The 15,393-nt window shown below is 42.2% G+C and overlaps 1 protein-coding gene across 1 annotated transcript in view; it reads left to right on the top strand.

Annotated features, from left to right (window-relative positions):
- The first annotated feature begins 540 nt into the window (after positions 1–540).
- The window catches only part of LOC136886132 (uncharacterized), a 35,439-nt gene continuing 20,586 nt past the window's right edge, over positions 541–15,393 (top strand). The window contains exons 1-3 of the mRNA XM_068230881.1: positions 541–590; positions 10,272–10,397; positions 11,916–12,051. Coding sequence (XP_068086982.1) covers positions 549–590; positions 10,272–10,397; positions 11,916–12,051 — 304 coding nt within the window. The 5' untranslated portion in view covers positions 541–548. The remainder of the gene's footprint in view (positions 591–10,271; positions 10,398–11,915; positions 12,052–15,393) is intronic.

The following is a 15,393-nucleotide window of genomic DNA, read 5'->3' as shown; positions in this document are numbered from 1 at the left end:
CACCAACTTCTCGTAGAACATCGATAACCTTACAAACAATGGCACTTGGCCCCCACGTACCTGAAACGTATTTCACAGACAAAGACGCTGTTGGTTTGAGGTACAAATATTGTTGCTTAGTGAGCCGCACTCTAAAACTCATTAACAAGTTTACAAATTAGTAAATTTTGGAAATAATGTCGACATTGAATGAATTATCCATCCCTTTCTCAGCTCACTAGAGGCCTAAGAAATTTTGGAAGCCATAGATATTTTTACTATTGATCGTATCACACCTGAAGTTAAACTAATTTTTACTTTATTATTGAATAAATGTAACATTTATGATCACAAAATGCAACAGTTTTGTTAAAGTCTGCTCTTTATTCATAGCTTTTTGTTACAGGCTCTCACATTTAGTTTCTTGCGTGGTAAATCTGCGCTCGGTTATCTCAGTATGACGTCGAAGGTTCTGAGAGGTCATCCAGTCGGCCAGCGAGCTGGCTGTATTCAGCGTGCGGGACTTTCTTAACACTCAAGTCAGTGAAATAAATAGCAAGCCGGAGCTGATGATATCACTATCAGAACTCGTAAGGATGTCACTTCTTTTGGTGAGTGTTTGTTTATTTCTCTGTAGCTGATAAAAAGCGGTCAAGGGAGAGGTTATATCAGGCTTAGATTGCAAATATAATAATAATAATAATAATAATAATAATAATAATAATAATAATAATAATAATAATAATAATAATAATAATAATAATAATAATAATAATAATAATAATAATGGCGAATGTCCTCCGAGCAGGGAGCTGGACAATTTAAGCATGAAATATCTCTGTAGAGTAATGAGATTTTATAGAATTTGAGTGGGATATTTTGTGTTTGATGAATGTTCAAACAAGGGAACGTGATGTAACACAAGAGTGTGTTGTCAGTGATGGACATAAGTCGGAGGAGAACGAAGAGAGGCAGCAGGCACCAAGCTATACAGTTAAGTGCGGTCTCTCTACACGAGTTATAGAGGGACAATCCGTTATTAATAGTACATTATTCTATGCATGTAGTGATGATCAGTTCCACGTTTATCCTCCCGTCTCTCCTGCCGGGCTGAGTGGCTCAGACGGTTGAGGCGCTGGCCTTCTGATCCCAACTTGGCTGGTTCGATCCTGGATCAGTCCGGTGGTATTTGTAGGTGCTTAAATACGTCAGCCTCGTGTCGGTAGATTTACTGGTACGTAAAAGAACTCCTGTGGGACTAAATTCCGGCATCTCGGCGTCTCCGAAAACCGTAAAAGAGGAGTTAGTGGGGCGTAAATAGCATTATTATTATTACCTCCCGTCTCTTTGGACGCTCAGTCTACCGGAATAATTAACATCACACTGGATAGAGTCCTGGTGCCGTATCCGTCATCGGACGTTGGCGATCTTAGTTTTGCTGTTGGCTGAACCACAGTCTCAGGTTCGACAGCCAAGACGTGCGGGGTCTCCTTCTCTCGATGTTCCCTCGCATATTTATTTGGAGAAGGGCGCCTCATGATATGACCAGAGTAGGAGAGCTGCATATTTCTACACATCCAGGTCAATACAGTGGACCCACATTTCAAATGCTCCTAATCTTTCCTCATAGTCAAGGACCCTACTCCATACACCACAATGGAGAACTCACAGCACCGCGATATACTACCCCGAAGCTGCACTTTGGTCCAAGCTCTCTTTGGCGGCGATATTCTTGAACTTCTGTATCGGAGCTCAGTTGACACACGGGGACCTTGCCCACAATAATGTATTTGGCCTTCTTTAATTTCAACTTTAGACCAAGGTTTCGCATGTCTCCACCACTTCTGACAAGATCTACTGTATGTCGTCAGTCTATTTCTACAGCATTCTTTCCTCAAACAACATGTGCTAAGAGGCCACAGAACCAGGACTGTGATGGTGCTTTGCTCTTGCAGTCATAACATAATCCCTAATATTTCTGACATTTTCCATGTATAGAGTTAAGTGTGTCGGTGTGGCGATGTATTACTTATCAAAATAACGTTTAAGATGTCCATCTCTTAGCTGTTCGTCTTACTCCAAAATCTTCCCAGCCCGAGGTTTCCAATATTTTCATAACACTACTCTTTGTGGGACACCACCCAGAGAAAAGAGCGCTGCTCTCCTGTGGATTATATCATGTTGTCCTTGAGTCAAGTAATCGTGGCGAGTCCTCATAAGCTGAATGGGCGTTAACAGTCTGTTTTGTATCGTTACTGCGACTCCTAAATACTTCCATAACCATATGAAGAGATCTGTAAAGCTCACCCAGGTACCTGCAGTGGTCCACATGTACTACTTTCACAGCATCGACACAGTAATTAATATACAAGAGAACACCACCGTCCAGTAACATTGCCTTGCGGGATCCACTCTTAATTATAATATGACCAGACAGTGCTCCACCAACTCTAGGCCACTGGGTTTACTTTCTTCGAGTGTAGCCACCTATTCATTCACACCTTGCGTAGTCCAATAGCACTCTCTTCCTTGTTCTGCCCTGTCCATAGGTCTTGCATAGGTAAATAGCGATGCAGTCCATATGGTCTCCTGGATATAAAATATCTGCTATATCTTGCTTGAACCCTACTACTTGATCCTCACTGGAATGACTTTTCCTAAATACAAATTTTCTTCTATCGGACCGTTTTGAAATTTTGAAAATGTGTGCAATATAATGTGCAATATAACCAGAAATAATGCTTTCTTCAGCTTCCGCGCATAACATGTGGAGCTGACTGGCCCACAACTATCCTCTTTATGTTTGTCACCTAATGCTTTGTACACTGGGGATACTATAGAAACTCTGAATTAATTTGGTGTAACTCCTTCACGCAAACAGTGAAGTACAGTAATTGGGGAAGTGCTCCAAGATAAGTAGGTAGTTATGCCCAATTATGGCGCATTTAGAGAAGTTGTATGGTAGAATACTAGGGGAAAAGTTGTAGGTATTACTGGCATTTATGTTCACTGTATCGAGACTGAGGCCTACTAAAGTTGTCTTCGCTGTCACCTGTGTAAAATGTCTTGAATTGTCAGATATTCTAGTAGTTTGATCTTCTGGGTCAAGATTTTGTACTGCTCCCTGGTGTTCAAAGCACTTTATCAACCTGGAAGAAAATCAGTATTTTAAAATTGGGTAAACTAACGGCAGTAATTTTTTCTTCTAATCATTCAGAAGTTTTCAAAACTGTGATTAATTTAATAAGCTTAAATAAATGATATAATATAAAATAGATTATCCAATCAAAAGGTATTTTATCTATATTTCATTATTCCGCCCCATACTATATGAACAGATCTTCTAAAGTACAGGTTTGATACAAAGAAAATTACACACAGAAAAAAAATACTCGCTCCTCCCAAAGAGATCCAAGGAGTACAATTAAAGTTCTGAGATACACGCTGGTGCTGCCACATCCTCCCACCTCATTTTCTGAAATGAAAATTACTAAACATAGTGACAATGTATCTTCCTTCTCTACAAGTCTAAACGATGCGGCGCTTTCACCAGTCTTCCAGGTCGAGTAACTTGAAGGTCAATACTAAAACCTGGATATTGGATGACTCAGTATGATCACAAGAATCAGAAACAGAAGTCGCAACAGGGTCCAACACCTCTTCACTCTCCTGGTTAGTCTGGCCTTCGATCTCCAAATGAAACACACGTTGTTGCGGGCGAGTCATTGTTCCCTTTTCAGCTTTCAACCGAATAACTCGTATATTACCATCACGTCCCTGAATTATATTTTATACTCGTGCAAGTGGCCAGTAGATTCTTTTGGTATCATCCGAACCGATTAACACGATTTCTCCTACTGAGGGCAGACGAGTCTTCTTGCCATGAATCCACTTCAGTGAGCCTAAGTATTCTGAACGGAACCGAGCCCTCAGATGCTCCCTGAGTTTGTGTTGATAACGTAAACGACGCTCCAAATGGTTCTTTTCAATTTCGTCGATATCTCCGGTTCCACTTTTGCGAATATCTTTGAGGAACATCTCCGGTGTCAAGGCAACAGTATCTTGATTGGTTTCCGATGAAACAGTGATTGGTCTTGAATTGACAATGCTTCACATTCACAGAGAACTGTATACAGCTCATCTAGGTTCAATGATGCTCTCCCCAAGACCCGTCGAACCATCCTCTCATAGAATCGTCCTCACCATGAGGCAGTCGGTGGGTTGAATTTCCATTGAATCCTTTCAACTGAACAGTACAACTTTATTCTATCCCAATCAAGAGCTGCAAAAGTATTCTCAGCACCTCGAAAACAAGTTGCATTGTCAGAGTAAATCACACTCGGTCTTCCTCTACGTGCAATAAATCGCCGCAAAGCTAACAAAAACAAATCGGTACTTTGAGACGTGACAATCTCTAAATGTATCGCCCTGTAGACTCCACACGTGAACAGAGCTACCCATGCCTTTTGGCCGCCTTTCAGAATGCGAGGATCGGCGTAATCGATCCCACACACCTCAAACACTGCGGCGTCATTTACTCTGGATGCAGGGAGCGGTGGAGAATCAGCGTCGAAATTCTTGCAAGCATGGCGATGGCGACAACACACTTTCTCACTACTTGACGTGTTGCCTGACGTCCTTTCAGCCTAAGAGCACCAACATGATTTTGATTTATGTGGTGATGGAGAATGAAACGCTTCACAATCGGGTGGTCATGAGAAATCACGACAAGAGCGGCAAATGAGCAGGCATCATCCCTTTGCGTCAACCGCTTCTTTACACGTATCAGACCTGCTTCATCTTTGAAGGGAGAAAGGTTGCAGATCCTGTGGTCATCTATTGAATGAAAAGTTTCTTCTTGTACAAGTCTCCAAACAGTACTCTCAGCGAATATAATTTCTTCTGCTGACAATGGTCCATGCCTCTTCTCATTTCGACAGAGGGCATTATGCTTGAACCGAAAAATCCAGGTCACCATACGAACAATTTGTTCATATTTGCTGAAGTAGCGATACAACCAGCCGTGGTTCTTGTGCGCAACGAGAAGTACAGTAGTTTCCTTAAGCCTTTCACTGATCCTTCTTCCTAAACGTATGTACAAGGAGACAGAGGCCAAGAATCGTGATGTTGTCTCAACCATGGGGGCCCATCCCACCAATGTGAAGCGACGAGATGTTCAATTGTACATCCCCTAGAAGGGAGGTCAGCAGGATCCAAAGGTCCAGGAATGTGCTTCTACTTAACCCCCTGAGTTAATTTTCGTATCTCCTTGACACGATTCCTGAAAAAGACTGACCACTCTTCTTTTCTTCGGATCCAGGCCAGCACCGTGCTCGAATCACTCCATGCATGAATGGGTTCGGTGGTCCAACCAATGGCACCTCGAACAGAACTCAGCCATCTCGACCCGATGGTAGCTGCCATCAACTCTAATCGTGGCATCGTAAGTTTCAAAGACAGCACCAAATTGACCTTGACATCTACTTCTTCAGTTTCACTGCGCAAAAATACGCACGCAGCATACGCCTTGTAACTTGCCTCAACGAAAATGTGCAGTGAACGATTATGAGACGTCCCAATATTTCGAGGGATGGATATTTCTTTGAGCAGAGGAACTCGTTGAAGCCAAGATTTAACAATCTTTTCGTTTTCACCATCTATAGGATCGTCCCAGTCCAATTTCTTCTCCCATAGGTTCTTTAACATCAGCTTCAAACTCAAAGTTGCAGGTCCACTAAAGCCAATTGGGTCGAATATTCTCTATGTCGTGGAGATAACGTTCCTCTATGTAAGAGGAAGCTTTCTCCCACCAACTGATGTTTAGACTGAGCTTGTCACTCTTACGATCCCATTTCAGTCCTAGCATAGGAGCAGACTCTTCAGAAGAGTCATCTGAGAACTCCCGCCCTCTGAGATTAAATCCTGCTTTAGCCATAATACATGCAGCAAGAGTCCGAAGATACTCAGCCTCTGAAGGACTGTCTACACTCATAGGTAAATTATCGACATAGAATCCGGTCTTCAACTTGTTCAACATTGCACTATCTTCTACAGGATAACTCTCAACACATTTACTGAGATGGTGATCGAGGACTGCGGCTAAGAGGAAAGGGCTACAGGTCACCCCGAAAACCCCGCGAAAGTGTGTCAGTGTCATTAACCTGCTGTCACTGTCCCACCACAGGAACTTGAGATAGTCTCTATCATCAAGATGAATCGCAATCTGTAGAAAGGCTTTCTCTATGTCCGCTGAGACACCCACGGTTTTCTCTAGAAATCGCATCGAAATGTCGGGTAACAGTTCAATAATATTCGGTCCTTGTTACAAGCATTCATTAAGGGAAGGAAAACCAGCAATTTTTGCAGAGGCATCAAAGACGGGGCGCACCTTTGTGGTACTGCTAGTTCCTTTAACCACTGGACGATGGGGCAAGTACAGTCCCTTACCATTCTCCTTCGCCTTTTCTATGATGTTAAGCTTCAACCATTCGCAAAATATTGAATCGTAATCTTCAAATAAATTGCTGGAACGGGGCATCTTTCTTGTTGTTCTCACCAGTCGACCCTCTGGCACTTCAAGATTGGAGTGCAATTCTGAAATAAGGGACCACGGAAGTCGAACAAGGTATCGACCGTTCACATATTCAACAGTATTCTTAAAATGTTCCAAAACAGTTAATCGCTTAGCTTTTCGATCCTGCTTCTCACCTGGGTCACAGATACCAATGGCCTCAAGTTTCCACAGATCAGCAATGTCCCCGTCAACTATAGTTGTCATAGTGTAGCTTGTGGCAAGATTGGTACAGCAGCTGACAATGGGTGTCTCCTTCTCACTGCCCATTAGAGTCCAGCCAAATACAGTTTCAACAGCCACAACACCTGAAGAAAAAATTACTCTGTTGCCTGACAAGATCTGACCCGCTATATCAGCTCCTATCTGTAAATCTATGGGCCCAGGCATGTCTTCAATGAGCTTGAAACGTAATTGTTGAAGCTCTTCCTCCATTTCCGTGCTGGGCCTGGCTAATGGGATAAACGAAGCGATGTTGGCTTGGTCCAGTACTGAAAACCTACAGGCGAAGTCTCTATCTAACCCTCGTAGATGAGATTTATAACATCGGTACCTCACTAATCCGAGGTTGCAGCCTCCAAACAGAGAATGAATGACATTATACTTCATTTCTCTCGCCAAGCTACTTATGATATAGGAGCGTTGTGATCCATTGTCTATTAAAACACGAACCCTTCACTGCATATCACCATTGTACAGAATAGTAGCGAACACTTCATTTGAGACACCAAACATCAAGTTATGAGATCTAATTCCGAAGAAGGACGTGCCACAACGTTTCCCTTTTCTACCTCTGAACTGCCCGTGACTTCACCAGAATGTGTCGGCCTCTACAAGAACTACACCTCGCCCGACATCGATTTGCAAGATGGCCCTTCTTGGTGCAGGCGAAACAACAACCAGCCTGAGCCAGAAGCTTCCTTTTCTCATCAATAGACATGGTCGCGGCCTTCTGGCAGTCAGTGGTACTGTGTTTGCCTTCACAAAATAAGCACTGATTCGTAAGACTGAGATGGCTAAGTCAGCTGCTGTAGCACATAGCTGAGTCTCACAAGGAGAATAATTTCATCTATCCATCGTTTGCGAGTTAGAAGTACAAAAACGAGTATTAGCAAGGGCCACACACTCTTCCGTCTGTAATTCTCTCTTGACAAATGTAAGTAAATTATCAATCTGTTCCTCTAAGTTCCTATCACAATCTCCATTGGTACGCTCCCACTGCTTCAACGTTTCTAGAGGCAAACATGACTCCACTAACGGCAAGAGAATGGCAGCGTAATTATCCGATTTTTATCTCCGATGATTCTAATGTACGTAGTTGTTTTTCCAGTCTGTTATAAAGTACTGACAGATTCATGTTCCTATGATCAGTAACTAGTTTTAGCAATTCCCTATTGTAATGTTGTACCAAGATATCCTTACGACCGAACCTCTCCTTCAGTGATTAAATCGCTTTGTCATAATTCTCGCCTGAAGGCGGAAAACTTTCTACAATGGACCTGGCCCTCGATTTAGGTACTGTAGCCTGCAACAGGTATTGGAATTTTTCCTCGTTACTAAGTTCCGGGTCGCTATCAATATGGGAAAACTGTGCCCAGAATCCAATCCACAGGGAGATCTCGCCACCGTATCTAGCCAATTCCAACTTCGGTAACCTAGGCTGATGTCTTCCCGAATCACATGACTCGGAAACAGATCGTGCCACATTTACTTGGGAATTCCTCAGTTCATCAACCTTGTCTTTCAGTGTACAATACTTCTCTTTATACTCATCAACTGTCTCAAACTCTTGTAAGATTTCTTCGTCGGTACACTCGCTTAAATGAAGGTAATCCTGTATATCATTATCGAGAGCCACAATATCGTCATACCTGACCTCAAGTACAGAAAACTTAGAGACAACTTCGTCTAGAGCGACTTTCTTACTAATCATTTCTATGACGGCGTTATAGTGCTTCGTGAATACTGACCTTAAAATTCCACGCTTCTTCACGAAATGTCTTCTTTTTCCACAGTCTTCATCGCGATGGCCGCTAAAGGAAAACTACTCCGAAAGAATAGACCATAGTCAATAACAACCGAAGCTGATAGCACAAACAAGGTTCAGTGAAACATCAACTCCAATAAAACAGACGAGTCCTGTCGCGGTCAGCAAAATGTCATATATCCTACGATTAAGCAGTTATCAGATATCCCCTTTATCCTTTTCATTTAATCTATATTTTATTATTCCGTCTCATACTACATGAACAGATCTCCTAAACTACAGTTTTGATACAAAGAAGATCACACACAGAAACAAAAACACTCGCTCCTCCCAAAGAGATCCAAGGAGTACAATTAAAGTTCTGTGATACACGCTGGTGCTGCCACAGTATGAAAATAAATCCATTTAGAAACATCGGCTGATAGTATATTCAAAGGATGAATTTTTGAGCCAAGGTGTCTTGTACTGATTTACTTGTGTGTGTGTAATCTGACGGCGGATTAAGGGAGAGGAGGCAGGGAAGCAGCCTGAACTTGAGCTAATTAACAAGGTGTGGCAGAACTTTAACTATGTGAAACTTGATCAGATTTCGTATGTTTTAGTAAGCCTGTAACTGTTAAGGTGTCCGCATTTATCTAAAATTCATGTAGGGCTTCTCCTCTGGTATTTGGTTCCCCTAATATAGAGAGGGTAATCAGGTAATAACTAATTTAGGGGGTATATACCCCTTCTGCGTCAGACAGTTGTGAATAACATACTCTACTGCTCCGACAACGGGCGTATTGTAAATTAATTGTGAACTAGAATCGAGGGTTTAAGCCCCGTCTGATATAAACCTAGATGCTACAGCTCCTTCCGATTCTGTGCATCTTTTGTAAACCCAAATGTATAGTGAACTCCAGGGCTCGAGACACGACCTAAGTAATGTGCTCTGAAAGCTACGCCTTCTTCTCGTGAAATATGTGTTTTCGATTTGTAAAGACTAGCCTAATAATTTCCCGAGACGTAAGGAGCATCAGGCTGTCATAGACGGAAGTCTTCTGCCACAAATATGTTGTAAAGTATCAGAGCGTTCGAGCACGTAATTGTACATTTTTGAGCGTTAAAATTCACTTGTTGGCTCACGTTCAAAAAGTTAGAAAAGAAAGAAAATACAATTCTGAACAGATTCTTTTGGTAAATATTGCTTGTGCAGCCATTGCCTCTCACGGTCTCCGCTCCGCGGAAATAACTGCAATCATTATCCAGTGATAAATTATTACAGGACGACTTCTCTGCATACGGCACGTGTACCCAGTTACTTGAACTAGACGTCCATAGTCTTCAAGGCTCCGTTATGGGAATGTAGGCCATGACAGGGAGAATATATAGCAAGGGATATGAAATGGTCAGATCATTTAACATATACTTAGAACTAAGTTCATGAAGTTCTCATCACGATAAGTATAAAATACTTAGGACCAAGTTTATAAATCATCTCGGAATACCTAAAACTGTAGAGGGAAAGAGACGATTACTTAACACAGTAAAATATTGCGGGTTGTTTTGTTAACTGAACATCAAAGTTTTCAAATCAGTCTGACAATTTAAGGTAATGTGTTTGTTTGAGTGACGATGGATATATAATGAAGCCGAAATCAGTATTCTGCACTGAAGTACCAAATTTTCTGTGATAACCTCTTTTAAAATGTCATTTTATTCATAGTTAATTGTTGGAGTCTGTACCTGTTGCAGGTGCTCTTACCCCTGACGCTAGCAGTTTCACTGGCGAGCACAGACCACTGTGCATCGTCTGTGGGCTCGAAGTTGGACGTGTCTGTGCATGGCCGCAAGAACGCCAGTGGACATTGGATGATAACGGTACCGTATATTCTCAAATGCAGAGTTGTGATTCTGTGTTGGATGGATAATATTGTATGTAATTAATACACGTAACTTAGTGCTTTGTATTCAATATATTTGCATGCGCCATTCGAATTTAAGCCAACTTTAAAACCACAGTAATACGGCAGTTTGCGGAATTAATGTAAGAGATAAATCATATCAAAGTGCATCAAACGCAAACCTGCATAACGTGTGCTAACCACTAACGGCTTTAGGAACAGACAACGAATTGCAGTGAAGTAGCTCCTAGCAGAAGTAATTACATACCTTTGTACTGTTATTGCTGGGACAAGCACGCACTTAAAATTATATCTGCCATGTTGCTAATCTTTTTGCCACAAGACAAGCAGGCTGCTAGTTCGCGAGCTCGTCACGGGATGCGCTAGAACTTACCAGTTAGCTGAATTTATACTTCACAGACTCTGTGACATTTCATACAGGTTTTCTTTGTGACAAAGAGCCTATTTTAGGCCCACATTGAATTTGTTAAATAATATGATATCAATAATGCACAGTTTGTGGAGAAATGGAAAATAAATGGGGGAGAAACTAGTATTTTATTTTAACAAATCATTCAAGGAACATCGGCCTGGCTGGAAATATCTCCTAATTGTCGCTCCGTGCTTTACGGTGAAGTCTCAAAGGTGTGTTCGCCGCAGATGGAGTCCTTGAGAAGAAAGAACTCGGTGAAAGTAGGGACTGGCGCCTTCTTGGGTTTAATGAAAGAGTCCAGCCAGGCGATATCCACTGCTACACTGCCTGGAGACGCATCTACTTCTACGGTACCATATTTCCCCAACTGATCTCTCAAACACTCCCTTATATTCACTGTGGTTGGCTGTTGATTTCCTACACTCCAATATTCTTACATTGGTATTACCTGTGGTCAGCAGAAGTTCAAGACTTTCAGTTCGTCGTCAATCTTCTTGGTGAGCTTAAAATTTTCACAACTACACGGAGAAACCGAACAACATTTGCTCTTTAATATTTAAAAGCAAATTCGTGGACATAGTTACGTACTAGAGGCCTTCATTTACGTCGGAACTTTGGTCACTGAGTTCGGACATGTAAATATCAGACACCTCGTTGGACCTATTGTGCCTTTTTACAGCAGGAGAATGATGTCCAGAAAAGCCGAAATTGCGTGCTGTAAACTTTCAGTTTTAAAACACACGAACAATAGCACTGAATAAAATGTAACTGCGATGTAATGAGTAATATCTAAGAATAACGAACAAACAGCATCTCTGGGAGTACATTATAAGTTATCCGTAAGTTAAGGCTCCGATCGAAACTATATGATACGACGAAACGCCGAGTAAAGCACCAATAATCGTTGTGTGATTTTGTAGTTGGGTATAATGGCATCTCTTGTGACGTGCACGAGTGTGATGAGGCTCGATTGTTTCAATATTCACTTTGGAATTGCAGTGGATTGTCAACTAAGTGTAAGCTATAATTTTCTATGTCTTAAGAGTTCAATATTCGTTACAGGTTGATACGCGGCGATTGACATCGACGGAGAACCAATGGGAATTAGCCGTGAATGTCCGCCAAGAAAGAAGGTCATGTGATAGCAGTGAAATTGAGCAGCTTGTTTCAGTGACTTCTGTACATCCACCAGTACACGGTAAGACCAAGTGTTGTAGTTCCTGATCGTTGTAATGAAACTCTAATACACACTCGGTATACCTTAACTCAAAGAAGTAGGACCCCAGTCTTTGTGAGTGGTATCTCCGCTGTATCCAGTGGCTATCAGCTAGTACTTCTCAGTATTCGATACTGTAGACTAGACTACGAGTTATGAAATTCTTGAGAGGATTGGAATTAATTACAGGGGACGAAGAATATCATAAAATGCAGTGTTCAGAGTAAGAGAAGCAGCAATCCACCAGCGAGCGAAGCAGGTGTGTAGTCTCCCTCTCCTACACTTTGATGTGGATATAAAGCAGGCAATACGGGATATGAAGGAGTAGTTATTGTTCTGGAGGAAATAAAAAAATCCTAGACAAGAGCAGTGGAATGTAGTAGATAAGGTCTGGTGAAGAATGTGATATAAGCCTAGACATCTACTCATTAAGGAAGTGGAGGAATTTGGGGAGATAGGAAGTAACGTAACCAATGACGGAAGAAACTAGCAGCTCATATATCGAAGGATAGCATTTGTGGAAGTATTTTGTCTGGAACGTGGGACTGGATGAGGAAGAAACATGGTAAGCAGAGAAGGAAAGTTGAGACCTTTGAAATGTGGTGTTTCAGAAGAATGCTTAAAGTAAATAATGGAAACTCGTGTCATTGACTCGAGGTTGTGCAGTTCTTTCCAGCAGCACTCCTAATGGAGGTGAGCATATTTAAATACATACCTGCAGTCCTGCTAACTTAAAATTTCTCCAAGTAGTGGGAAAAAGCGTGGGCCCACTTGCATTGCAAGTAATTGTGCTAACCGTTACTCTACGGAGCTTATGGTGAGATTGGACAATCATAGCTCAAACGAAGAGCAGGTGACTGGAGGGAGATATGGGATAAGTATGAAAAACAGTTTAGGCTTTTGACGGAGAACAGGAACAATGTACAGGGTGCGGTGGGAGGGGAAGTTCCGAAAGACAGATATGCTAATATTTTAAGGGGAAGGAAACTGTGGACAAAGGGATGAAGTCAGGGGGAGTTTTCACGAGGGTATCCGTGAGTCACCGCTGGTAAAACACGGAGGGAAAATGAAAGTGTTACAGGAAGGTGGGAGGCAAGATGAAAGGCACCGTAGAGGAGGGCAAGAAGAGATGGAACAGGGTCACGAGGATGAGTAAATGGAGGAGGAAGTAGGATCTGCAAACATCAAAGAGATTAGGGAGACTAGTAGTGGAGGGGATCTAATGAGGTGTATGGGGTCGAGGATCTGGTCATTGAGGACTCTATAGTTAGGCTCGTGGAGGAAAGGGAACCAAGGTAAAGGAATTAGGTTATGACCGAAGTTGAGGAAAGAGAAGGGTAAGGATTGTGTGGTAGTTTTCCATGTTGGTATGAAGCAGAAATAACTACCAACATAGTGTGGGATCTTGTTAAGAAGTTGAAGGGAGAGGAGTTTATTATCAGAGCGATACTTTCTAGGAGGGATACTGAGTGGAGCAGTACCTTAATGAAAGTAAGCAGCAGGTATGTGGGAGACTGGGAGTGAGATTTGTAGTGCGTGTGTATGTATAAGTTAGGGCTTTATAATATACTGGGGACAAGGCAACGGGGGGTGGGGTTGTAAGGAAAAGGATATAATTCAGCAGATATAAGTATTTACCAGTTGTTGTATAAGGAGTTGAATCATGGCTAAGAAATGATATAATGACGCGGAAATTTCTTCCTGAACTGGAGTGTTTATTGTAGAGATAGGACGAAAGAAAACAACATTTAAGCTATGAAAAATTTAAAGATGAGAACCATGAAGATCTATGTGTAGGTCTCTTCTTTAGAGATGATGTTATTGGGGAGTACACACGTGGATAGAGTGATGCAGACGCGGAATTACTTGATCAACGATGTGGCTAATGACACATAAAAGAGAGTCATTGTAGTGCGTGATCAATATTTACCAACGGAAGGTAATGGGAATGACAGAAATTTAAGTTAATCTGTTAGGAAGAGGTGGATCAGGAAATTACGGAACCAAATAGATGAAGGAATATTATTGATCTCGCGGTGGTAAAAGCAGATAAGTAATTTGAGAAACTTCGGTGAAAAACGATATAGTTTAGTTAAAAATAAATGTGGTTAAAACCAAAATGGGATTTAGGTTACATAGTCCTTCATATGCTAATGGGGAATTAGGGTGGTAGAAGACGACCAAAAATGAAGGTATCGGCAAAAGAAAGATGAGTGTGGATTGAAGGGCCTCAAGATGGAAGACGACCGAAAATGAAGGTATCGGCAAAAGAAAGATGAGTGTGGATTAAAGGGCCTCAAGATGGAAGACTCCCTAGGCCTCGAAACATAAGTCGGTGCCGGAGAAGAACAAATATTGCCCAAAGGAGGTCGAATAAGATAGCCCTGTTTACCCATTTAGACAGGCGAGGGATACCGCGTGTGTCCTCTACTACGCCCTCCTCACACACGGGGATATCAGTGGTCATTGATTTGATTTGATTTGAAATTAGGATTGACGTAGAATGTGAAGTTTGTTATTAAGTAAGTCGTGGTGAAGTGATGTGTGTGATGACCTTGGTGAACACGGAGGGATGGAGAATCTGTAGCGAGAAGGTTAGTCTGTAGAGTAATTGACAGAGTGAGGTGATGTGTGTGATGACCTTAGTGAGCACGGAGAGCTGGAGGGTCTGTAGCGAGAAGGTTAGTATGTAGAGTAATTGACAGGGAGAGGTGATGTGTGCAATGACCTTGCAGACCATGGAGAGCTGAAGGGTCTGTAGCGAGAATGTTGGTATGTAGATTAATTGACAGTGTGAGGTGATGTGTGTGATGACCTTAGTGAGCACGGAGAGCTGGAGGGTCTGTAGTGAGAAGGTTAGTATGTAGAGTAATTGACAGAGTGAGGTGATCTGTGTGATGACTTTGCACACCACGGAGAGCTGGAGGGTCTGTAGCGAGAACGTTGGTATGTAGATTAATTGACAGAGTGAGGTGATGTGTGTGATGACCTTGGTGAGCACGGAGAGCTGGAGGGTCTGTAGCGAGAAGGTTAGTATGTAGAGTAATTGACAGAGTGAGGTGATTTTGTGATGACCTTGTGGACCTTGTAGACCACGGAGAGCTGGAGGGTCTATAGCGAGAAGGTTAGTATGTAGAGTAATTGACAGAGTGAGGTGATGTGTGTGATGACCTTAGTGAGCACGGAGAGCTGGAGGGTCTGCAGCGAGAAGGTTAGAATGTAGAGTAATTGACAGAGAGAGGTGATGTGTGTGATGACCTTAGTGAGCACGGAGAGCTGGAGGGTCTGCAGCGAGAAGGTTAGTATGTAGAGTAATTGACAGAG

Source organism: Anabrus simplex, chromosome X (genome assembly GCF_040414725.1).
Source record: "Anabrus simplex isolate iqAnaSimp1 chromosome X, ASM4041472v1, whole genome shotgun sequence".
Classification (NCBI taxonomy): Eukaryota; Metazoa; Arthropoda; class Insecta; order Orthoptera; family Tettigoniidae; genus Anabrus; species Anabrus simplex.
This window is presented reverse-complemented; position numbering and strand designations above follow the sequence as displayed.